The sequence below is a fragment of the Bos javanicus genome, chromosome 6 (assembly GCF_032452875.1).
Source record: "Bos javanicus breed banteng chromosome 6, ARS-OSU_banteng_1.0, whole genome shotgun sequence".
NCBI classification, from domain to species: domain Eukaryota; kingdom Metazoa; phylum Chordata; class Mammalia; order Artiodactyla; family Bovidae; genus Bos; species Bos javanicus.
In genome coordinates, this window is record NC_083873.1 from 192,729 (window position 1) to 219,898 (window position 27,170).

The 27,170-nt window shown below is 36.6% G+C and overlaps 1 protein-coding gene across 1 annotated transcript; it reads right to left on the reverse strand.

Moving 5' to 3' along the window:
- Positions 1-26,672, reverse strand: APELA (apelin receptor early endogenous ligand). The gene is made up of 3 exons (XM_061419250.1): positions 25,969-26,672; positions 24,607-24,696; positions 1-1,970 (listed from the first exon to the last, which is right to left on the reverse strand). The coding sequence occupies exons 1-2, from the start codon at positions 26,042-26,044 to the stop codon at positions 24,608-24,610; spliced, it is 165 nt and encodes a 54-aa protein (XP_061275234.1). The 5' UTR covers positions 26,045-26,672; the 3' UTR covers positions 1-1,970; position 24,607.
- Positions 26,673-27,170: the final 498 nt, after the last annotated feature.

A 27,170-nucleotide genomic window follows, 5' to 3' on the forward strand; every position in this document is an offset into this window, starting at 1 on the left:
TAGAGTTTAAAGTACATGTATTTGACACTCCTATGGTTTGCCCTTCATCTTGCCAGTAAAGAATAAAGTACAGCTCTATTGCCACAGACTTGTTCTAGTATGCCACCTTCAACATAAATACCACTAGTTGAGATTTTTATAAATTTTGAGAGGAACTTTGCCTTTCCTCTGATAATCTTGAATTAAGTAAAAGATCTCCATTGGCAGGGTATGATCAGTCATAAATGTCCCAATGAAAAGGAACAATGAAAAAAGAGACAAGTATCAAGAAAACCATGCTATGTTCAACACTTGGAACTTATACAAGTAAGGTCAACTAGGCACTCAAATCGCTGAGTGTTTTATTAAACAATTACTGAAATTGTATATGTAGAAATCTATAAGCATTTAATTATGACTGGTTTTCAATTTTTCCTGTGAATGTGAGAATCTGTACTTGCAGAAGTATGGCTTATATTCCATGAGATGTAACTGAACTGTATGAATCTTTTCTTTTTTTTGTACAAATTACATAAACAAGCACATATATGTTTTAAACATAAATATCATGGTTAATAGCTTATGTTTCTACTTAAATGAACTTGTGTGAAGGAATTCTAATTCATTGGAAAATAATTTAGAGTTTCCCCCAAATATATAATTTAAATAATTTAATAACACATTTCATAAAAATATTTTGTGTGTAAATTTAATAACAGTAATATTAATAAGCACCTTCTAGCCACCAAAACACTGTGAATAAGCTATGAAAGGGAGACAAATTTTCATATCATAATTTCTATTTCAAAATCTTTATATATAAATCCCAATCTTCTGTTTTGGCAAATAGGGGTTAAGGGTTAATGGATTCTCCCATTCTAGAATGTTTACAAAGTAAAATTTATAGTCAAGACATGAATAGGTAAGCTTCATACCTAGAATTAACTTATTGTAAAATATGTCACTGAGCTAACAGTCTTTGATAAATACAAATTAAAAGTATACTTAACTTGAGAACAACTAATTATCAATACAATTCAGACCTAGGATAGTGCCTTTCTTGGGATATCATATTATTGAATTCCTTCTGATATCTTATTTACATGCCTCACCACTACAAGTTGATAATACTAATATAAAGCCCAACAGAGTGATGTGTACTGATAAACATTGCTCTGCTTGAGACTTCATTGGCATAAGTGTATTTTAAATGTCACTTCTTAGTTGGCCTTTCTAGGAAGCTATCTATACAAATGAAGAAAAAGAGCATTAAACAGAATTTCAAAAGAAATCAAACACTGGCTTCTTATGATGACATGTTGAAGAACAGGTTCAGAAATGAACACTTTGGTTGTAATATAAAATGAGCTACAATTAGTATTTCAGACTTTCTTTTACAAGTTTAAATGGATATTATATTCAAAGTAAAAAAATACATTCATAAACATTAAAGCCTATTACATAAAACTGGCAGCAATTAAGTTTATTTCTTAGTGTTTCTATATAAATAATTAACTAATTGTTTTCTCCTTATTCTGCAAAACCAGATAGTCAATGCAATTGATCTCAAATTTAGGATTTTTTAAAAAAATATTCATACATATACAAAGTAATTTTAATACCTTTGGAAAATTTTAAGACTAGGAAAGAACAATTCTAAACTCATATATTTTACTATTATAAAGTTCTAAAACATTAAACGGTTTTTCTTCTTAAACCAAGTAAGAATAACAATGTGCAGAAAAAGATAAACAATTTTGCTCTGCAAGCAAGTAATTATACTTCAGACTGGAATTGCATTTGAATTTGATATTTTCTCCCTACAAGAGAACCAGGCAGAAGGGAATCCAGGTGAAACTAATAAACTGCCAGGTGCTTTCAAACAACTTCTTTTCATACAGGAACTTCTAAACAATCACAGTATTATGTGGGTGGGTATCTTTTCCTTCAGTCTTCTTCTGACAGACTCAGTGAAGTTAGATAGAGAAGATCTGTATTTGGAAGCAAAGGAGAAAGAAACATATAATAAGAAACGTTATCCAGCAAACCAATTTACTCATTCTTAATTTCTTTTTATAGCCAATTAATTATGAAAATTTGCTAAGGTTTTTTAGTGCTGAAATTAACTTCATATTTACTTACCTTTCAATATAAATACAGCATTGTATTTCTTTAGAAGTCTGAACTTATGCTATTAAAGAGGGTTTTATGTTAAATTATTTTTCATCTAATAAACTTTCTTTACTCAGTGACCCACACTGGTAGTCTTAACTATTTTTAAAAAACATTTTGGATATTGATCCTAATACTTACACCCGCTAAGAAAGTTACTGGGATCAAATCAAAGATATCAGGACCCAAATCTTAACTAGGTGTATTTTATCTAACTCATAAAATTGTCCCCAAAAAAGACAAACATTTTGTCTTTTCTTTGTATGATATAACTTATATGTAGAACCTAAAAAATACAACAAACTAGTGAATATAACAACAACAACAAAACAAACTCATGGATAAAGAGACCAAACTAGTGATTACCAGTGAGGACAGGGAAGCAGAGAAGGGCAAGGTGGGGATAAGGAGGTCAAGAGTTACAAACTATCATGTATAAAGCAAACTACAAAGATATATGGTACAACACAGGAAAATATAGCTAATATTTATAATAATTATACATGGGGCATAAAATTCCAAAATTGTGAATCAGTATATTGTATACCTGTAACATACATAAACTATAATTCAATTTTGTAATTTTATTTTTTATTTATTTATTTTAACTGGAGGCTAATTACTTTACAATATTGTGATGGTTTTTGCTGTACATTCACATGAATCAGCCACGGATGTACATGTGTTCCCCATCCTGAACCTCCCTCCCACCTCCCTCCCCATCCTGTGCCTCAGGGTCATCCCAGTGCACCAGTTCTGAGCACCCTGTCTCATGCATTGAACCTGGACTCGTGATTTATTTCACATATGACAATATACATGTTTCAATGTTATTCTCTGAAATCATCCCACCCTTGCCTTCTCCCACAGAGTCCAAAAGTCTGTTCTTTACATCTGTGTCTCTTTGCTATCTTGAATATAGGGTCATTGTTACCATCTTTCTAAATCCCATATATATGCGTTAGTATACTGTATTGGTGTTTTTCTTTCTGATTTACTTCATTCTGAATAATAGGCTCCAGTTTCATCCACCTCATTAGAACTGATTCAAATGCATTCTTTTTAATGGCTGAGTAATATTCCATTGTGTATATGTACCACAGTTTTCTTATCCATTCATCTGCCAATGGACACCTAGGTAGCTTCCATGTCCTAGCTATTGTAAACAGTGCTGCGATGAACATTGGGGTACATGTGTCTCTTTCCCTTCTGGTTTCCTCAGTGTGTATGCCCAGCAGTGGGCTTGCTGGGTCATATGGTGATTCTATTTTCAGTTTTTAAAGGACTCTCCACACTGTTTTCCATAGTGGCTGTACTAGTTTGCATTCCTACCAACAGTGTAAGAGGGTTCCCTTTTCTCCACACCCTTTCCATCATTTATTGTTTGTAGACTTTTGGATAGCAGCCATTCTGACTGACGTGATATGATACCTCATTGTGGTTTTGATTTGATTTTCTCTGATAATGAGTGATGTTGAGCATCTTTTCATGTGTTTGTTAGACATCTGTATGTCTTCTTTGGAGAAACATCTGTTTAAGTCTTTGGCCTATGCTTTGTTTGTGTCACTTATTTTTCTGGAATTGGGCTGCAGGAGTTGCTTGTATATTTTTGAGATTAATTCTTTGTCAGTTGCTTCATTTGCTATTATTTTCTCCCATTCTGAAGGCTATCTTTTCACCTTGCTTATAGTTTCCTTCCTTGTGCAAAAGCTTTTAAGTTCAGTTAGGTCCCATTTGTTTATTTTTGCTTTTATTTCCATTACTCTGGGAGGTGGGTCATAGAGGATCCTGCTATGATTTAAGTCAGAGAGTATTTTGCCTATGTTTTCCTCTAGGAGTTTTATAGTTTCTGGTATTACATTTAGATCTTTAATCCATTTTGAATTTATTTTTGTGTATGGTGTTAGAAAGTTCCATTCTTTTACAAGTGGTTGACCAGTTTTCCCAGCACCACTTGTTAAAGAGATTTGTCTTTTCTCCATTGTATATTCTTGCCTCCTTTGTCAAAGATAAGGTGTCCATAGGTGCATGGATTTATCTCTGGGCTTTCTATTTTTATACTTCAATTTTTTAAAATGGTCCTGAGGAATCTTAGTACTATAAGACAATTTAGTACTAGAATAGTACTAATTTTAGTACTATTAGACTATTGCTTAGGACTTAGTATGGAGAAGGCGATGGCACTCCACTCCAGTACTCTTGCCTAGAAAATCCCATGGACGGAGGAGCCTGGTAGGCTGCAGTCCATGAGGTCGTGAAGAGTTGGACATGACTGAGTGACTTCACTTCACTTTTCACTTTCATGCATTGGAGAAGGAAATGGCAACCCACTCCAGTATTCTTGCCTGGAGAATCCCAGGGATGGGGGAGCCTGGTGGGCTGCCGTCTATGGGGTCGCACAGAGTTGGACATGACTGAAGCGACTTAGCAGCAGCAGCAGTAGCACTTAGTAATGCATTAGACTTAGAAAGCAATGGATTTAGAAAAGGCAGAGGAACCAGAGATCAAATTGCCAGCATCCACTGGATCATAGAAAAAGCAAGCGATTTTAAGAAAAACATCTACTTCTGCTTCATTGACTATACTAAAGCCTTTGATTGTGTGGATCACAACTAACTATGAAAAATTCTTAAGAGATGGGAATACCAGGCCACCGTACCTGCCTCCTAGGAAACCTGTATGCAGGTCAAAAAGCGATTTCAAATCCTAAAAGATGATGCTGTTAAAGTGCTGCACTCAATATGCCAACAAATTTGGAGAACTCAGCAATGGCCACAGGACTGGAAAAAGTCAGTTTTCATTCCAATTCAAAGAAGGGCAATGTCAAAGAATGTTCAAACTACTGCACAATTGCACTCATTTCACATGCTAGCAATGCTCAAAATCCTTCAAGCCAGATTTCAACAGTATGTGAACTGAGAACTTCCAGATGGACAAGTTAGATTTAGAAAAGGCAGAGGAACCAGAGATCAAATTGCCAATATCTGTTGGATCATAGATAAAGCTAGAAAATACCAGAAAAAAAAATCTACTTCTGCTTCATTCACTATGCTAAAGCCTTTGACTGTGTAGACCACAACAAACTGTGGAAAATTCTTCAAGAGATGGGAATATCAGACGATCTTACCTGCCTCCTGAGAAATCTGTATGCAGGTCAAAAAGGAACAGTTGGAACTGGACATTGAGCAATGAACTGGTTCCAAATTGGGAAAGGAGTACATCAAGGCTGTATATTGTCACTCTGCTTATGTAACTTACATGCAGAGTACATCATGAGAAGTGTCAAGCTCAATGAAGTACAAACTGGAATCAAGATTGCTGGGAGAAATACCAGTAACCTCACATATGCAGATGACACTACCCTTAATGGCAGAAAGTGAAGAGGAACTAAAGAGCATCTTGATGAGATGAAAGAGGAGAGTGAAAAAGCTGGCCTAAAACTCAACATTCATGGCATCCAGTCCCATCACTTTACGGCAACAGATGGGGAAACAGTGACCGATTTTGTTTTCTTGGGCTCCAAAACAACCGTGGATGGTGTCTGCAGCCATGAAATTAAAAGATGCTTGTTCCTTGGAAGAAAAGCAGATAAATTACTTTGTCTACAAAGTCCATATAGTCAAAGCTATGGTTTTTCCAGTAGTCACGTACAGATGTGAGAGTGAAAGTCGCTCAGTTGTGCCTGACTCTTTGCGACCCCATGGTCTAGACGGTCCGTGGAATTCTCCAAGCCAGAACACTGGAGCGGATAGCCATTCCTTTCTCCAGGGGATCTTCCCAACCCAGGGATCGAAGATGTGAGGGCTGGACAATAAAAAAGGCTGAGAGACAAAGAATTGATGCTTTTGAACTGTGGTGCTGGAGAAGACTCTTCAGAGTTCCTTGGATAGCAAGGAGATCAAACCAGTCAACCCTAAAGGGAATCAACCCTGAATATTCATTGGAACAACTGATGCTGAAGCTGAAGCTTAAATATTTTGGCCACATGATGCAAAAAGCTGACTCATTTGAAAATACGCAGATGCTGGGAAAGATTGAGGGCAGAAATAGAAGGGGCAACAGAGGATGAGATGGTTGGGTGGCATCTTTGACTCAATGGGGTTGAGTTTGAGCAAACTCAGGAGATAGTAGCCTGGTATTCTACAGTCCATTGGGTCACAAAGAGTCAGAAACAACTGAGTGACTGAATGACAACAAAAGCAATGCATTTTAAATATATGGTAGAGCAAAATATAACTAATTTTCACTTAGGAGTAAAATTTCATTGTGGTTTGGATTTGCATTTCCTGATTATTGGAGACTGTTGAGAATCATTTCATATGTATGTGGCTATATATGTATATCTTCTGAAAAACGTCTATTCAGGTCCTTTGCCTATTTTTTAATCAAGTTATTTGTTTTTCTTTGTTTCTGACGTTGAGTTGTATGTTCAGTTCTGTTCAGTTCAGTTGCTCAGTCGTGTCTGACTCATTGTGACCCCATGAACTGCAGCAAGCCAGACCTCCCTGTCTATCACCAACTCCCAGAGTTTACCCAAACTCACGTCCATCGAATCGGTGATGCCATTTAACCATCTCATCCTCTGTTGTCCCCTTCTCATCCTGCCTTCAATCTTTCCCAACATCAAGGTCTTTCCAAATGAGTCAGCTCTTCGCATCAGGTGGCCAAAATACTGGAGTTTCAGCTTCAACATCAGTCCTTCCAATGAACACCCAGGACTGATCTCCTTTAGGATGGACTGGTTGGATCTCCTTGCAGTCCAAGGGACTCTGGAGAGTCCTCTCCAACACCACAGTTCAAAAGCATCAATTCTTCTGCACTCAGCTTTCTTTATAATCCAAGTCTCAGATCCACACATGACTACTGGAAAAACCGTAGCCTTGACTAGACGGACCTTTGTTGGCAAAGTAACGTCTCTGCTTTTTAATGTGCTGTCTAGGTTGGTCATAACTTTCCTTCCAAGGAGTAAATGTCTTTTAATTTCATGGCTGCAATCACCATCTGCAGTGATTTGGGAACACCAAAAAATAAAGTCAGCCACTGTTTCCACTGTTTCCCCATCTATTTCCCATGAAGTGATGGCATCGGATGTCATATTCTTAGTTTTCTGAATGTTGAGCTTTAAGCCAACTTTTTCACTCTCCTCTTTCACTTTCATCAAGAGGCTCTTTAGTTCCTCTTCACTTTCTGCCATAAGGGTGGTGTCACCTACATATCTGAGGTTATTGATACTTCTCCCAGCAATCTTGATTCCAGCTTGTGCTTCCTCCAGCCCAGCGTTTCTCATGATGTACTCTGCATATAAGTTAAATAAGCAGGGTGACAATATACAGCCTTGACATACTCCTTTTCCTATTTGGAACCACTCTGTTGTGAGTTGTGAGTTCTTTGTATATTTTGAATATTACCCTTTATTGCATTATCCTTTGAAAAATATCTTCCCCCATTGAGTAGGCTATATTTTTGGCTTGTTTATAGTTTCCTACAATGTGCAAATTTTTTTTAATTTGATATGGTCCCATTTGTTTATTTTTCTTTTTGTTGCATTTGCCTGAGGAGACAGATCCAAAAAAATATTGCTAAGACTGATGTCAAAGAGCATACCATCTATTTTTTTCTTCTAGGAGTTTTATGGTTTCAGGCCTTACACTTAAGTTAATTTTTTATATGATGTCAAAAGTAGTTTTTTTTTTTTTTTTTAGAGTAGTATATTCCTTTTTTTGACTATAGTATATTTAAAAAATAGTATATTTTTTTGCATATAGCTGTCCAGTTCTCCTAAATTGTTGAAGTGGCTCTCTTTACCCCATTGTAAACCCTTGCCTCCTTCATTGTAGATTAACTGGTCATACGTGTATGAGTTTATTTCTGGCCTCACTATTTAGTTCCATTGGTCTATGTGTCTGTTTTTGTGCCACTACTATACTGTTTTGATTACTGTGTCTTTATAATAGAGTTTGAAATCAGGAACCATTATCTGCAAGCATTTTCTTCTTTCTCAAGATTGTTCTGGTTATTTAGGGTTTCTCACATTTCCATAGAAATTTTAGAATTATTCGTAAGAAAAATGCCATTGGTATTTTATGGGAATTGCATTGACTCTGTAGATTCTCTTGGGTAATGTGGTAACTTTAACAATATTAATTCTTCCAGTTCATGAACATGGTATATCTTTCATTTGTATTAATCTTTACTTTTTTTTTTAATCAATATCTTATAGTTTTATGAATATAGATTTTACCTTCTTACTTGCATTTATTCCTAGGTAGTTCATTCTTGATGGAATTGTAAATAGGATTGTATCCGTAATTTCTCTTTCTACTAACCCTGCTGCTAAGTCGCTTCAGTCGTGTCCGACTCTGTGCGACCCCATAGATGGCAGCCCACCAGGCTCCCCTGTCCCTGGGATTCTCCAGGCAAGAACACTGGAATGGGTTGCCATTTCCTTCTCCAATGCATGAAAGTGAAAAGTGAAAGTGAAGTTGCTCAGCTGTGTCCGACTCCTAGCAACCCCATGGACTGCAGCCCACCAGGCCCCTCCGTCCATGGGATTTTCCAGGCAAGAGTACTGGAGTGGGGTGCCATTACCTTCTCCGTCTACTAACCCATATAAATGCAGTAGATTTCTGTGTAATTTGTATCCTGCTACTTTATTGAATTAATTGATGAGTTCTAGTAGTTTTTATGATATCCTTAGAATTCTGCATATAGCATGGGTCCCCAGCCTCTGGGACCTAATTCCTGATGATCTGAGGTGGAGCTTTATTTTTATACATAATAATAATAGAAATAAAGTGCACAATAAATGTAATGCACTTGAATCATTTTGAAACCTCCCACCTGAAGTCCATGGAAAAACTGTCTTTCACAAAACCCATCCCATGTGCCACAATGGCTGGGGACTACTTATATATAGCATCATCTCATCCACAGGCAGTAACAGTTTGATTTATTTCTTTCCAAATTAGAATCCTTTTATTTCTTTTTTTGTCTGAGTGTTGTGGCAAGTACTTTTAATACTATGTTGAATTACATTAGCAAGAGTGGGCAATTTTTTCTTGTTCCTGATCTTGGAAGAATGCTTTCAGCTTTTCACTGTAAAGGAAAAGCTCTAATTTTGTCATATATGATCTTTATTATGCTTAGGTATGTTCTCCCTATTCCCACTCTTTTGAAACTTTTAATCAAAAATATACCCTGCACTTTGTCAAAAACTCTTGTTCCACCTATTGAGAAAGGCATACAATTTTTATTCAATATGTTAATGCAGTTCTATTATATTGATTTATTTGTGGATATGGAACCATCACTGTGATAAATCCCACTTGATCATGATGTGTTATCCTTTTACTAGATTGTTGAATTTGGTTTGCTAATATTATGTTGAGAACTTTTGCATCTATGTTCATTAGTGATATTGGCCTATAATTATTTAACTTTTGGTGTCTTTTTCTGACTTTAGTAAATAGATGGGTAAACAGTGGAAATAGTGTCAGACTTTATTTATTTATTTATTTATTTTGGCTCCAAAATCACTGCAGATGGTGATTGCAGCCATGAAATTAAATACTTACTTCTTGGAAGGCAAGTTATGACCAACCTAGATAGCATATTCAAAAGCAGAGACATTACTTTGCCAGCAAAGGTCCGTCTAGTCAAGGCTATGGTTTTTCCAATGTCATGTATGGATGTGAGAGTTGGACTGTGAATAAAGCTGAGCGCTGAAGAACTGATGCTTTGTTGGAGAAGACTCTTGAGAGTCCCTTGGACTGCAAGGAGATCCAACCAGTCCATCCTAAATGAGGTCAGTCCTGGGTGTTCATTGGAAGGACTGATGTTGAAGCTGAAACTCCAATACTTTGGCCACCTCATACAATTGACTCATTGGAAAAGACTCTGATGCTGGGAGGGATTGGGGACAGGAGGAGAAGGGGAGCACAGAGGATGAGATGGCTGGATGGCATCACCGACTTGATGGACCTGAGTTTGAGTGAACTCCGGGAGTTGGTGATGGACAGGGATGCCTGGCGTGCTGCGATTCATGGGGTCACAAAGAGTCGGACCCGACTGAACGACTGAACTGAATTGAACTGATGATACTATGGCTTCATAGAAGGATTTTCAGTGTTTATTCTTCAGTTTTTTAGATTACTATGAGAAGAGAGTTGTTAACTTTTCTTCAACTGTTGGGTAGAATTCACCTGTGAAGGCCTCTGGTCCTAGACTTTTGTTTTTTGGGAGTTTTTTGATTACTGATAAATTTGATTACTTGTAATTAGTTTGTTCATGTTTTCTATTTTTCCTTATTTAGTTAGTCTTATGAGACTGTACATTTCTAGGTATTTATACATTTCTTCCACGTTGACCATTTTATTGGAGTATCATTGTACATAGTAATTTCTTATGAGTCTTTGTATTTCTGTCTGTGGTGTTGGTTGTATCTGCTACCTTTTCATTTCTAATTTTATTTATTTGGGCCCTCTTTATTTTTTTGTTTTTTCCTTCATGAGTCTGGCTAAATGTTTATTAATTTTTAAAAAAATCTATTTCACTTATCTTTTTTATTTAAAAATTTTGTCTCTATTTAATTTATTTCTGCCCCAATCTTTATTCTACTTTTATTCTTCATTTTTTTCAACTAATTTTGGGTTTTTATTTTCTTCTAAATCCTTCAGGTATAATGTTAGATTATTTACTTGAGATTTTTCTTGATTCTGAGGTAGGTTTGTATCACTATAAACTTCCCTCTTTGAACTGCTTTTGCTATGTCCCACAGATTTTGGATAATTACATTTCCATCTTCTCTGTCTCAAGGTATTTTAAATTTTCCTCTTTGATTTCAACAGTGACTAACTGTGTTTGCTTAGTCATATATTGTTTAACCTACATATGCTTATTGGAGAAGGCAATTATGGTTTCTTGCATTTTTTTTCCCCCTTCTTATAGGTGATTTCTTGTCTCATACCATTGTGGTTGGAAAAGTTGCTTGATGATTTCAGTCTTTTTAAATTATTGATTTTTGTTGTTGTTTTGATTTAGCATATGATAGGTACAATGAAGCCCTGTGCCACAACAACTGAGCCTGCAAGCCACATCTACTGAAGCCTGCACACCTAGAATTCATGCTCCACAAGAGAAGCCACTGCAATGAGAAGTTCACTCATCACAACTAGAGAAGGCTCACCTTCAGCAACAAATAGCCAACACTGTCCAAAAACTAATTCATTAATTTAAAAAAAGGCAATATTTTTCACATTGATCTCCAAATTAAACATACTGCTATCCAAGTCACAGCTGACTTTTTGCAGAAACTACAACCTAATGTTAAAATCTGTATGGGAATTCAAGGGAACTAGAATAACCAAAACAATCTTGAATAACTACAAAATTGGAAGACTCACACATTCTGATTTTAAAACATGCTACAATATTACAATAATCAATAGGACTCATAGGATTAATTCAAGGAGTGACATACAGATCAATGAAACAGAACTGAAAGTCCAGATATAAATTCTTACATTTGTGGTCTACAGATTTTTGACATTAATGCCAGTAGTGCTAGGGTAATTCAGTGGGTGAAAAATAGGAAACGAGTTGCCAGTCCAGGTTCGATGCATGATGCTGGAAATGGTATGTTATGGGGAACACATGTATACCTGTGGCGGATTCATTTTGATATTTGGCAAAACTAATACAATTATGTAAAGTTTAAAAATAAAATTAGAAAAAAAAAACAATGAAAAAAAAATAGTAATTTCAACAAATGGTGTTAGAGAATTTGGATATCTTCATGCAAAAGAAGTTGAACCCCTTCCTCACACCATACACAAAATTTAACTCTAAATATTACAGGCATAAATATAAAAGACAAAACTATAAAACTCTTGGAAGGAAATATAAATGTAAATATAAATTATTTGTGACCTTGGATTAGTCAATGGTATTTTTAATACAACACATAAAGCACAAACAACCAAAGGGGGGAAAAATAGACAAATGGAACTTTACCAAAACTAAAAACTTTTGTGCTCAAAAGACAACACAGAAAATGAAAGGACAGCTAATAGGATGGAAGAAACTAATTTTCAAATCATGTACCTGATGAGGGCTATGTATTCAAATATATAAAAGTATGGATGTGAAAGCTGGACCATAAAGAAAGCTGAGTGCCGAAGAATTGATGCTTTTGAACTGTGGTATTGGAGAAGACTCTTGACAGCCTCTTGGACTGTAAGATCAAGCCATTCAATACTAAAGGAAATCAGTCCTGAATATTCATTGGAAGGACTGGTGCTGAGGCTACTCTGGCCACATGATGTGAAGTACTGACTCACTGGAAAAGACCCTGATCTGGGAAAGATTGAAGGCAGGAGGAGAAGGGGATGACAGAAGATGAGATGGCTGGATGGCATCACTGACTCGATGGACATGAGTTTGAGCAAGCTCCAGGAGATGGTGATGGACAGGGAAGCCTGGCATGCTGCAGTCCATGGGGTCGCATTGAGTTGGACACAACTGAGCACTTAACTGAACTTTACATCTTAACTATTAAAAGACAAGTAAGTTAATTGAAAAAAAAATGTGCAAAGAATTTGGATAGACAGTTCTCTAAAGGAGATAGACACATGGTCAATGAGAACATGAAAAGATGCTCAGTATGGTTAATCATTAGAGAAATGTAATCAAAATCACTGTAATGTTAATCATCATTTAACATCCACTACTATGGCTATAATAACAACTATTGGTAAGAATATAGAAAAATTGGAACCCTTATATAATGCTGTTAGGAATATAAATTGCTGCAACCATTGTGGCAGTTCCTCTATAAGTTAAACATAGAAACACTATATAATCCAACAATCTCACTCTTGGATATATACCCCAAATATCTGAAAACATATGTACAAACAAAAACTTGTACATGAATGTCCAGAACAGAATTATTCATAATAGACAAAGAGTGACAGTAATTGACTCCCTTGCTATAGCAAGTTCTAAATAAATAAACTTTTCTTATTCTCATTGAGAAGATGCGGCAGTTTGAGGTTCCTGAGAAAGTCAGAAGGAAAGGGATCCATGCATAGATGGAGGTAATACCTTCTATGACACATAGAGGAAAAGGAGGGTTGGTGTGGGTAGAGTGGGGACTAGATTAGGTAGGAGTCTTGTTTTATACTTGGAAGCTGAGGGATATACCATGTGCTGACTTCTCTTTTCTCTATGATATGAGGCAAGGCCATCTTCTTTAAAATAATGGTCTAAAACTTAAAGTGAGTAGAAAAAGTTAGAAACAGTTATTGTGGAGTGCAATGCAGCAAGTTGACCACAGAAATGCAGGTTTTTCCAGACAATTTGGGACTGGATGAAGAATTTGAAGCATTTCCAATCCGACTGCTTGTATATTCTCCAACAGTAATAAAATGCCTGTCTGAAGACTTCAGAATTCTTCCAAAACAATGAGATGAAGACAGAGCATCAGGAAAACCTGTAATATTGGCAGCAATTATGGAAATAATGAATTATATAATCTTAGCAAAAGAAAGGGACCAGTCAATGGTCAATGCTTCATTGGAATGAGGTTGGAATAGTGACAGTGTGTGACCAAGCTCTGGATATGACAACAGGTGTGCAGGGCTGAAATCAGTAGAGGAATCCTTGGGAAAGACTGTATATTCTGCTTATTTTTCTTCTGTAATAGAATTTTAACAAAGCAAAGCAGAAGATATGTGGTTTGCCTTGTTATTTTATTTTGAGTGGTAACAGGATTTAATTTATAATTAAAATATTATCAGGGGTTTTATTTATAAATTAGCAATATTCTGAGGAACTGTAGATACACTGAAAAGATCTGGAACATTTCTTTTGATCTGTCAGTCAGTTCAGTCGCTCAGTTGTGTCCAACTCTTTGCAACCACAAGGACTGCAGCAAACCAGGCTGCAGTTTCTGTTGATAACTGCTTATAATTTTAAGATCAGGAAAGTTTAGAATTCATCTAATATTTTGATATTAATGATAATGTCAAGAGAACTGTGGCATTTAATACCATACATCACTATTAAAAAGAAAAAAAAATACATCCAAGAGTGAAATGTGTTGATAAAAAGTTGTTAATAAAAAGTTTTTCTCAAGTCACTTAAATACTCTTTTGCTATTAAGAACAGCATATTTTTCAAATATATTACTGCTATGTAATAATAAATTTTAACTGATATCACTAATTGAATAACAGAGAACAAAAAAGTTATGCTACAAAGATATTTTAGATTCCTGAACATGATAGAGAACAGGTACTCTATTTTTTGTTTTTCATTTTAATTTTTTGGCTGCACCATGAGACATGTGGGATCCACGTTCCTTGACCAGGGATGCAACCCTCACATTTTGCATTAAAAGTTCAGTCTTAACTGCTGGACCACTAAGGAAGTCCCTAGAATAGCTACTTTAACCAAATATCTCCAAAAAGAATTATTATACACTTTGTAATGAGGAAGCAGTTTCCAAAGTGAAGAAAACTCTGAAATTAGGCTTTAGTCTATCATATATATATATTTTTTCATATAGGGAAATAAACATTTATTATAATAATATATATAACTACTATATTTTATATATTTATAAATTCAGTACATTGTATGCATTATCATTAAGGCATCAGGGTCTTTATAAAAGAGCTTGATATCATCAGTAAATTAGGAACTTTAAAGATTTTCTCTGACATGATTCTTGGACACTGTAACAGGAGGGAAAGGGACAGGGCACGACTTTTTGAAGAATGACATAGCCCAAGGACACAACATAAACAGATTAGAATCAAAGGGTCCAATTGCAGCCAATTCGACTTTGACTAGACTTTGATCCTCAATTAGCAAGCTAAATGACACATCCAGAGGTACCATGACAGATACAAGGCACTGTCAAAAGACCAGAGAATGGGTGATGGCCCAATTCCTGGAAATCTCCACCTCTTCCCCCAAAATAGTTGGAATAATCCTCCTGTTCATTAGCATATTAAATTACTCAGCCCATACAAATTAACCACATGCCACATGCCACATTTTTCAGCTGCACTTGCCCTCTACAATGCCACAGAGGTCTGTGGAGTTTGCTTCTCTCTGAATCTGAATAAATCTTCTTATGTATCACTTTTTCTCTCACTGAATTCTTTCTGTGATGAGACATCAAGAACCTGAGCTTCCTAATAAAGGAAACAAGGTGCTGCGGGTTTTGGCTAAGTTCAAGTCATGGCCACACGGCTTCGAGTCTCAAGCTGGGTTTTGGCTGGATTCAAGTACTAGCACATGGGTTCAAGCCCCAGTCTGAGGTAAACAGTTTCAACTGGGCTATGATTAAGAATACAGTAATTTTCTATATTATATTTAGTTTTGAGCAAGACATTCTACAGATATTATACTCCATTCAAGAATTCTCTATACTTGAAGCTACTTTCAGGCTATAGATGATTATAGTCTAAATGTTAGGGGCCAAGTCTTATCGTCAATGAGCTTGTATTCCAATATTAATGATTTGATGAAATAAAGTAGAATATGATAAATTCCTTTAAATAACTACTGGTAAAAATATAGTGATTGTTGAGAGTGGAAAATTATTTCAAACTATTTGGATCAGCGTGGGCCTCATACAGAAAATAGAGATGGAAGAGAATCCTAGGGGAGAGAGGCAGAGTTTGAACCTGGTAAGATGACGGAGCCATACCTGGAAGTGCAGACACTTACAGCATAGATGTAGGGAAGCAAAAGTTCAGTTTGGCATTTCATTCAAAGATGGGAACAACAAAGGACAGAAACAGTATGGAACTAACAGAAGCAGAAGATATTAAGAAGAGGTGCCAAGAAAACACAGAACTATAAAAAAAGATCTTCATGGCCCAGATAATGACAATGGTGTGATCACACCTAGAGCCAGACATTTTGGAATGTGAAGTCAAGTGGGCCTTAGGAATCATTGCTACAAACAAAGCTAGTGGAGGTGATGGAATTCCAGTTGAGCTACTTCAAATCCTAAAAGATGATGCTGTTAAAGTAATGCACTCAATATGCCAGCAAATTTGGAAAACTCCGCAGTGGCCACAGGACTGGAAAAGGTCAGTTTTCATTTCAATCCCAAAGAAAGGCAATGCCAAAGAATGCTCAAACTACTGCACAACTGCACTCATCTCACATTCTGGCAAAGTAAAGCTCAAAATTCTCCAAGACATGCTTCCTTCAACAGTATGTGAGCCATCAACTTCCAGATGTTCCAGCTGGTTTTAGAAAAGTCAGAGGAACCAGAGATCAAATTGCCAACATCTGTTGGATCATAAAAAAAGCAAGTGAATTCCAGAAAAATGTCTACTTCTGCTTTATTGATTACGCCAAAGCCTTTGACTGTGTAGACCAGGAGAAACTGTGGAAAATTCTTCAAGAGATGGGAATACCAGACCACCTTACCTGCCTCCTGAGAAATCTGTATGCAGGTCAAGAAGCAACAGTTAGAACTTGACACGGAACAACAGACTGGTTCCAAATAGGGAAAGTAGTACATCAAGGCTGTATATTGTCACCCTGCTTATTTAACTTATATGCAGAGTACATCATGTGAAAAGCCAAGTGGGACAAAGCACAAACTGGAATCAAGATTGCTGGGAGAAATATCAGTAACCTCAAATATGCAGATGATATTACCATTATGGCAGAAAGTGAAGAAGAACTAAAGAGCATCTTGATGAAAGTGAAAAAGAAAGTGAAAAAGTTGGCTTAAAACTCAACATTCAGAAAACTACGATCATGGCATCAAGTCCCATCACTATTTGCCACTTCATGGCAAATAGATAGAGAAACCATGGAAACAGCGACAGACTTTATTCTCTTGGGCTCTAAAATCACTGTAGATGGCGACTGCAGCTGTGAAATTAAAAGACACTTGCTCCTTGGTAGAAAAGCTATGGCAAATCTAGACAGCATATTAAAAAGCAGAGACATTACTTTTTCTACAGAGTTTCATCTAGTCAAAGCTGTGGTTTTTCCAGTAGTCATGTAAAGATGTGAGAGTTGGACTATAAAGAAAGCTGAGGGCCAAAGAATTGATGCTTTTGAACTGTGGTGTTGAAGAAGATTCTTGAGAGTCCCTTGGACTGCAAGGAGATCCAACCAGTCCATCCTAAAGGAAATCAGTCCTGAATATTCATTGGAAGGACTGATGCTGAAGCTGAAACTCTGATACTTTGGCCACCTGATGCAAAGAATGGACTCATTGGAAAAGACCTGATGCTGGGAAAGATTGACGGCAGGAAGAGAAGGGGACAACAGAAGATGAAATGGTTTTATGGCATCACCGACTCAATGGACATGAGTTTGAGTAAGCTCTGGGAGTTGGTGATGGAAAGGGAAGCCTGACGTGCTGTAGTTCATGGGGTCACAAAGAGTTGGACACCTCTGTGCAACTGAACTGAACTGAATGTTGACAGTCTAGCAACACTGCTGCTGCTGCTGCTGCTAAGTCACTTCAGTCATGTCCAACTCTGTGTGACCCCATAGATGGCAGCCCACCAGGCTCCTCCATCCCTGGGATTCTCCAGGCAAGAACACTGGAGTGGGTTGCCATTTCCTTCTCCAACGCATGAAAGTGAAAAGTGAAAAGTGAAAGCGAAGTCGTTCAGTTGTGTCTGACTCTTCGCGACCCCATGGACTGCAGCCTACCAGGCTCCTCAGTCCATGGGATTTTCCAGGCAAGAGTACTGGAGTGGGGTGCCATTGCCTTAGACCCATGGTATTGCTGCCAGGAATGCATTATGTGTGGGGGCCTTAAACCAGTATCAGACTCTGAATGAAGTGCATGCCCTGGATAGTAGTGAAAGATCACAAGCAGATGGAAGTTCCTGAGGTGATTTCCCAATAGCCCTTGTGACCAACACCCTCCCTGCCCCTAGGGTCTGTTTACCTATGTATGTGCCTCTTAGATAAGACCCCCTGTGGCAGACCAAAACCTCACTCTTGTTCTGAATTGATCAGTCAATTTGACCCATTGCCTAGGAATCCAAAGCAAACCACCATATGCATGCATGACGGCCCTTCTCTCTGTCTGCATTCTGCCAATTACTTTCCCATGTGGCCCCTTGAGGCATGCTGGGTGCTTGCTTCAGACCTGTGAGTAATAAACTTCTCTATTTCAACATATCTGTGGTCAGCTGTTTAAATAAGGCTCACTATTCTGTACTGTGCCCCCACTTAACAGATGTTAATTTAACAAAGTCAGAATACCCACACTCTGCCTTCAGAGAATTTCACCATGGGGTGGTGGGGGAGGGAAGGAGTCCAGTCAGTTAACACATTATTACAATGCAGTGAGTCCAGTACTTTGACAAAAGTACACAAACAGTGCTGAGAGCAAAAAATGGGCACTTAATAAAATCAGTAGGAGGTATCAAAACCAGGGAAGGTGTCTCAAAGCATGACTTGATAGTAAGGAAAAGAATAAATGAACAGAAGTGTAACTATAAAGTAAGATGTGAAGAATGGACTGACTTTAAAGTAATGGTAACAGTTCTAGCTATTATCTGTTTAACACTTACTATGTAGTAGGTATGGTTATGATAAGGTACATGCCTTTATTAGCTTAATTTTACAGGCCTGAAAGTGAAGGGAGGCTCACAAGGGATGAGTTGTGTGGCCAGAGCTAGAACTCAGGCAGTCCCTTCTTAACTCTTACCCACTCTGAGAGAGGACAAGGGAGAAGAGGTGCTCCTGGAAAGATACCTTTTGTAAAGTGATGCTTGCTAAATTATGGAAGTTCTCACTTCAGCCTCCTGAAGGCTACAGACAGTTAAGGATTTTAATCAAGGTGTGACACTTTAATCAAGCTCATAAGGTATGACATTACAGTTTAAAAAGACCATATGATAAAACAAAAAATGGACTTTCTAGAAAGAGACCTGGAGGCTGGAGTGAGTAGTTAAGGTGTAGAAGTCATGCTGGAGAGTTATAAGAGGCACTGAGATAGTCACAGAGATAAAGGAAGAAGCAGGTTATCAAGTAGAAATGAAAGCCTGGGCAATCACATAGAACTGAACACTGGGGCACTGTGCTCAGAAGTTTAGGCTGGGACAGTTACATGTATATTTCACAGCACAGTGCCTAATACATGGTAATTTGGAGAACAAAGGAGAAATATTTGAGTGAGAAGAATTAAATAACCTATTTTTAGCTATTCATTCAATAACTCATCAAATATTTCTGAAGAGTTGATGACAGTTACCAGGTATATAGCTATGACCAGAGCAAATTCCTGTTCTCATGAAACTTACATTCCAACAAGAGAGGAAGATACTAATCAAACAACAAAGTAAATATATGTTATGTATGTCACATGGCATTAGGTTTTATGGAGAAAAACAATAAAAGGAAAACAGAAGTATCTTGGGTAGGGTGAAGAACTGTTTTAAGATTTTATTTTGGTACTTCTTTTTTACATAAAATATCATCAGGGAAATCCTTCCTGATGACATGAATGGTATTGGAACAGAGAGCTGAGTTATAGGAATAGCTTTGCAGAAGCCATGGCTTATATCTATATATCTACTATGGCCATGGGCTTCAAGTTTCTGCAGGGCAGCTGCGGTGGCTCCAGATAGGCAGTTGGACACCCTATACAGGGCCTGAAAAGCAGAGTGATTTATTCCAGAGATGGTCAAAAAGGAGCATGGTATCACCGAAACCAAGGAAAGTTCATTCTATTATTGACGCAGAGACAGCTGATGTATTCATTGGATTCAAGAAGAAGGAAGTCACTAGAGACCTTTCCCAGAATGCTACAGGAGCAGTGCATTGAAACTAAATGGGAAAAAAGGAAGTACCACTTTTTCCAAGAAATCTGATTGTGCAGAAAACAACCTGGGTTGGTCACTAAAGAGCACCGTGGGATAAATGGCACACCTTTTTTTCTTTTTTTTTAAAAAGATGAAATAGATCAGTTTTAACATATTGAATCTGCTGGGGAAGAAAGGGAGTAATTGTTGGATCGAGGTTCCTGAGATATGAAGAGATTACCCATAACCAAGAGAGAAATCTCTTAATGAAAGGCCAGGAAGGGAAAACAGGACATTACGCAGATGTAGATGCATGTAGTTTGAGGGCAGGGTCCAGTTTGAACCTTAATTATCTCCATTTTCTCTGGGAAGAGGAATTATCTCTTGCTGTGAGTTGGATAAGGATTTCAAAAAGTTAAAGGGAACTAGAGGTCATTAAAGGTTTGAAATATAACCAGATGCAATTGAGAGATACCCAAAAGTAAGAAGAGTTATTTCCAGAGAGCCCTGCTAATGTGGAGACAAAGTGCTCCACTGAAGTGGAGATTCCGTGCTAAAGGCAGAAGTTGGCTTTTGGATAAGCCAAAGACTGAGAAGGGCCACACAAGACAGAAAGGTTTGGAGGTAGAACAGAGATTTGGTAGACGTGGATGGGGGATCAGAAGCCCATGACTGTAAGTGATTAAGAATAAGGCAAACAGAACCAAAGTTGATCACACACAAGAGTATTTGGGTGTGGAGAAAGCATACCAAAGCCCCACTGTGGGAGTGGAATGAAATAATACAAATGAACCTATATATATAAGATAGACTCACAGACATAGAAAACAAATTTATGGTTTACAAATGGGGGACAAAATGAGGAGAATGAGGATTAACAGAAGCAACTACTATACATAAAATACATAAGCAACAAAGAACTATATCCAGTAGCTTATAATAATTTACAATGGAAAAGAATCTGAAAAAAATTTATAACTGAATCACTTGGCTATACACCTGAAACAAACATACTATTGTAAATCAACTATGATTCAATAAAATTGTTTTATTAAAAAGCAGTTTTATTAACTGTTTTATTAAAAATACAGAACTATAAACACTTGTATTTGGATGGCAATCAAGGGTCTCAGTTTAAATTAATGTGTTAATTTACCTTTAATGTGTTAATTTAGCTTTACCAAAACTATTTTCATAGCCATTACCTCTGAGAAAAGAGCATGGATGATAAGGGAGTGTGAAAGTATTTTACTTTTGATTTGATATTCTTCCAGACTGTTAGAAAAAAATATTACACCATGAATATATATTATAATTATTATTAAAAAGCTAGAAAAAGTATGTGTTAACAAGATGTGTAGTTACCTTTGCATATACTATCAATAAAATCAGGCCTATAGCAGGATGACACTGTTGGAAGTGGATATCAAGAGTCCAAAGCCCCTACCTCATTTTCATTTTGTAGCGCTCACATCAACCTTTGAATTTGGATTTCCTGACACCCTTCTTTTGCTTTCCTTCACTCTAATTCACTTACAGCTGAAAGTGTTGCCAAAGTACTTTTGAGAAAAAAGAATATCAAGAAAATAAATTTTATATTGAATTAACTATTTTAATTAACTATTTATTTATATTTAATTAACTATATTAATTTTTTATTTAATTAACTCAACTATTAGGAAATCTATCTCACTGGGGGTCTTTGAAAAAGACTCTGGAAGAAGCAAAAATAGAGTGAAGATAACATGGCTTTCCCATCAAGTGAGCTGAAAGTCTAAACCACTCTAAAGGGTTAATTTGTAAAAATTCAAAGTCAACTGTTTACTTGACCTGTCCTTTTACAATCTTCCTTAACCCTAACCGAATCAAGGAAAGACAGGTGATTTTATCTAAAGCATGTAGAAAACAAAGTGGACCAGTGAAGGAAAGTTCAGCCTCAGAGTTCCACTACAAATATTTATAGCATTTTATCCAGTTGTCAAAGTATCTTTGTTGTAAGACATATGAAAAATATGCAAATATTCAGGATAGTGAGAATCAGGCTATGAAACCTGAAGACAACACTTAGAGCACTGGTTTGGCAAGATCTTGGGAAAGTATCTTTTTTTTTCTTTTTTTTTACAACAAAATTATTGAAGTATAGTTGGTGTATACTGTTTTAATTTCTGCTGTACAGCAAAGTGACTCAGGAATATATATATATATATATATATGGAATATATATATATTTCTAGTCACATTATTTTCCATTATGGTTCACTGGATATTGAATATAGTTTCCCGCGGGGAAATTATCTTAATGTTTCTCTTTCATTGGCTGTTATACTATCACTGGATTCCAAAATGTGACTTTTACACATTCTTCAAAGAACTATAGCTTAAACGCAGGACTAGCCTAAACACTGAGAAAATGGATGCTGTAACATGAGCAGTTCTTTAAAAGGATTACCTACCTTTTGTAAAGTATTGCCATTATTAAATGTTTTATATGGCTTTCAACTTAGGTTTCCCTTTGGTTTACAGATTTAGTTTACAGGTCAAAATCTTCCTTAACTTTGACAGTTCAAATTTCACTACTCTATCTTATTTACTTACAGCCCTAGTTTTTATGGCAGGTGGTTTGTGGAGAAAGCCAATACAACCTGTGACTTACTAAAGGGCTTTTGTTTGCATTTGTGAGGCATCTTTTCCTGAACATGCAGGAATTTCCTGGCTACTGTGAGACGCCTCTTGTTACTTTCAAAAAGTCCTGGAAAAATCTTGAACTTCCATTCCTTCTAAGCACAGATTTTACCATTATTTATTTGAGACTGAAATTCATTATCAACACACACCAAGGGATTTTTAATATATAAAAAACTTTTAAAGCATGCTTTAGTTTCTACTAATTGGCTGATCAAGAACTTCCTCCTGTATTTTTCTGGATTTTGCCACCAAATTTATTTTTCATATTTTGATAGTAAAGAGTAACTTGTTACAGATGCAGGTGTAGAGACTTTGGCTTTTTATCTCAGCCCTCTTGATAAATGCTTATTACTGAACTGCTCTTTCTTTATGTAATGCTCTACTACAGTCTTCACTGGTTTGAAAAGCATGTATTACATATTAGCTACAGCAATCATTTATTTATTTATTTTTGGCTTCAAAATCACTTCAGATGGTGACTGCAGCCATGAAATTAAAAGATGCTTACTCCTTGGAAGGAAAGTTATGACCAAACTAGACAGCATATTAAAAAGCAGATGCATTACTTTGGCAACAAAGGTCCATCTAGTCAAGGCTATGGTCTTTCCAGTAATCCATACTGATTTTTCCAGTATGGATGTAAGAGTTGGACTATAAAGAAAGCTGAGGGCCAAAGAATTGATGCTTTTGAACTGTGGTGTTGGAGAAGACTCTTGATAGTCCCTTGGACTGCAAGGAGATCCAACCAGGCCATCCTAAAGGAGATCAGTCCTGAATATTCATTGAAAGGACTGATGTTGAAGCTGAAACTCCAATATTTTGGCCACCTGATGTGAAGAGCTTACTCATTTGAAAAGATCCTAATGCTAGGAAAGATTGAAGGCGGGAGAAGAAGGAGACAACAGAGAATGAGATGGTTGGATGGCATCACCCACTCAGTGGAGATGCATTTGAGTAAGCTCTGGGAGTTGGTGATGGACAGGGAGGCCTGGCGTGCTGCAGTCCATGGGATTGCAAAGAGCCGGACACGACTGAGTGACTGAACTGAACAGCAACCATTATTCCCCTGAATGAATAGTGCCATAAATGCTCCAGTCCACAGGCCAAATTAATAGACTAATTTAGCAATTGCCTGTGTTATGTTAACCAGGCTGAAGGAAATTTCTATGACTTTTTTTTAAAAAAAGATATACTTCATTAGAATTGAAGAGCTTAAAATAATTACAATGGAATGTCAATTTCTTATTTTTGTATGAAGTTATTTAAACTTGGGTGATGTTTGAAGTTAACTGATTCAAACAACACTACTGGTGATGGTGGTGGTGTAAAATCAGGAACAAAATTCTATTCAGAGTATATCCTTAAAAATGCAACCATCAATATTAATTCTATTAGTGAAGCTGGAAAACTGCTATGTCATTAAGTTGATTTCATATCTGAAAATAAATATTTTCAGGAAGAATATACTACTAAATATTGAGGGTAATACATCATCCATTTGATGGAGCTGGGAAAAGTTGTCTGAATGTTTTCAAGCCTAGAATGGTGTTCATGGGAAATATGCTTGTTCTGAATAACATAGGGAGATATTCAGATTTTTTCAAAACACTAGTTACAGATACATCTATTATTAACTAAATTCTCCTGCTGCCTGATTTTTTAATTATGAAAATTTTCAAACACACAAAATAGTATTAATCCTCATATAACTATCACTCAGATTCAACAGTTATCAAGATTTTCCTACATTTTCCTCATCCATCCCATCAAATTATTAGAGCAATTCCTAAATATCATTTCATTTCTCTGTTAGTATGCAAACCATAGTATGCATTACTTCAAGGGACATCACAGTAAAGTCATTATCACATATTCAAAATATGAACAAACATTCTCAGGTATAGCTGATCTGGAACATTGCCAAAATGTAAACATTGCCAAAACCATTTTCCATTAGAAATACCTCAGGGGAAGGGCACTCGTGAATGGAGAGGCATACATCTCCTCTGAAGGCAGTTGTGTCTGTGCAATTTTCTTCTCATTGCCAAATTAGCTGGGGAGGGGGAGGGCGGAAGGAAAATGTTAGAGCATTTACAGAAAATTAGTTGCTGTTTAATCTGAAGATTGTGAGGGAATATTCTGGATCCAAATTATGCTGTGATTATCTGCTATCTGTTCATATATGATTGTGATGTAAAAAATTAATGGGGTGTAAATGCATGGCAGGTATTCCTAACAGTTTATATTGATGCTGGGATCTAATAGTAAAATTCTCCTCCTACATGACTTCTTTCTAAATACTCCTAGACCTTTTAGTTTATGTTGTGAATTAAGCACAAATATTTCACAAGAATATTTTCCAAATTGTTCTCTAATTTTAGAGGGGAAACAATTTGAATAGCAATTCAATTGCTATAAACAGTAAGAAGGGATCATCTGTTTCCAGAGTTGCTAATTTGAAACATTTTTCTTATTTATGTAAAAAGGGCAGATCAAGAGACCTCATTTGAACTAATCTCCGTGATCAAACTTCTGGTTAACTAAAAGGCAGAAACTGAATGTTTAATTAGTTATGCACCATTTTCTGTTGTAAATGGATAAGTATATTATCAAGGAAATAATCTAACATATTTGGATTTCTATGTTATCATCTCTCTATTTAAATTAGGTTTGGCTTTTTTCCTTAAAAAACTGTCTAATTTATTTTTTTTTTAATCTGCCAGTGCTTTGAACTCCTAGATGTTTAGTTTTGAAGTAAAAACACTTTAAAATAACTTTGTTTACTAAGTTCCTATTAAGAACAACAGAACAGATATAATCTTTGAAAAATGTGTCAAGTAATTTAATATTATCCTGACCATACACAGTTTTGACTTTTTGTTTGTTTGTTTGTTTGGCTCTATAAGCATACTACTACTACAAATGGCACTTTTTAAAGTGACACATCTAACTATATATCTAGAAATAACTCTTTTTACTTATTAGGACAATGTAACTATGATAGTTTGGGGATCGATTTTCTTTGAATTTAGAAAAAACAGTGGTAGAATATTTGTCATCATTTTAAAAGCCAGCTATTATTTTAAAATATCCAAATAACAGACCTAATAGGATAGAAAACATACTTCTGAACTCCTACACACTCACTCCCAACCCCTTTCAACCACCGACCCTCCCTTCCACCCCCCCTCCCCCCTCCCCCACCCCATCCCCAACAAGCACACATCTAAGTGATTTTCAGCAGAAACACAGTCAGGCTCAGAAGCCCATTCACACAAACAGATATGAAATCAAGTTACTCCGTTACAAATGGGCAAAGTCCTACCTTGTCTTTGTCCGTGGATAAGTAGAAGACTCAACATAAAAATAACAAATAGAAGAAAGAACTGGTGAAATCTCATTTTTCTGCCAATCCACAGTGGAGCTAAAGCTCACAAGGTAACCCCTCTTTGAATAGTCTGTGTGGTATCTGTGTGGCTCTCCTCACATTCTAAAGACAGACCTCAGAGCACAGCTTGTTGTGTTCTCCAGAAAGGTTAATGATCACAGCAGAGAAGGTTTCTGGTGCTGTGAGGCAGTCAGAGCCCCTTAGGCCCCAGACCCCTCCTCCACCCGCCTCTCCGGCCAAGGCCACACCCCTTTATTTCCATAAGTAAATATTGGTGATGCCAAGAGTCCAGGATTTGAGTGGAAATGTCAGCTGCCAGCCCCTGGGAGAGGCTGCCTGAGTCTGATCAGGCTGTGGGGAGTGTGTGCAATAACACACTGGCTTGGCCTCCTCCCTCACTATTTACATCTGTTTACACTTTGCGTTGTGCACATTGGTGCCATATCCAGAAACCCAGAGGAATGACAGGACGTCTGTTTTTCCTTTCAGAAGGCATTATGAAGCTCTAATTTAGACCATCGAATGCTTTGTGGCAAAGCAAGTGCCGAAATACTTTATCTTTTCCAAACCTATTGCAAAGTGGTGACTGTTTGCCCCAAGTCTCAAAATAGCTTAATCTATGAGGGTTTACATCAATAAACATTCCTAGAATTTAGAATGTTCTGAAATAAATCAGAATTTTTTTTTATTCTATAAAGTGCCGTTTCTAAAGTAATGCAGATAGTTTTCATCTGCAGTACACCCAGGATTTTAAAAAAGGAAGTTCAGCCAAGCCATAAACTTATGAAATCTAGATTCTGTTAAGATTTACATATGGTAGCTGATATATTTCAGACACAGTAATTATGAATGAGCTCAGAAGACAAAGCATCTCTTGTCATCTTTTTCACACACACTCCAAGATTGCTTGTAGTTTTATTTATTGCCTGTCATATACAGCTCTTATAAATGAAAATGACTGTACTTACGATAAAGCAAACTGAAATGATAGTGAAGATACACTTGAATACAGGTAGATCCCAAATAGCAAATTTAAAGCATAAGCAAATTGTGAATTGCCAGGAATTTTGTTGCATTTCATTTTTCTAGATTCAGGCATTTGCTACTTAACCTTGGGCTTCCTGAGGTTTGATATTAAT

What these genes read in the sequence shown, in the direction of transcription:
- APELA (XM_061419250.1), bottom strand. Translation starts at nt 26,044, where the DNA reads ATGAGATTTCACCAGTTCTTTCTTCTATTTGTTATTTTTATGTTGAGT. An exon ending in TATCCACGGACAAAGACAAG is followed by an intron (nt 24,697 to 25,968) that starts GTAGGACTTTGC and finishes CCCCCTCCCCAG; the next exon opens with CTAATTTGGCAATGAGAAGA.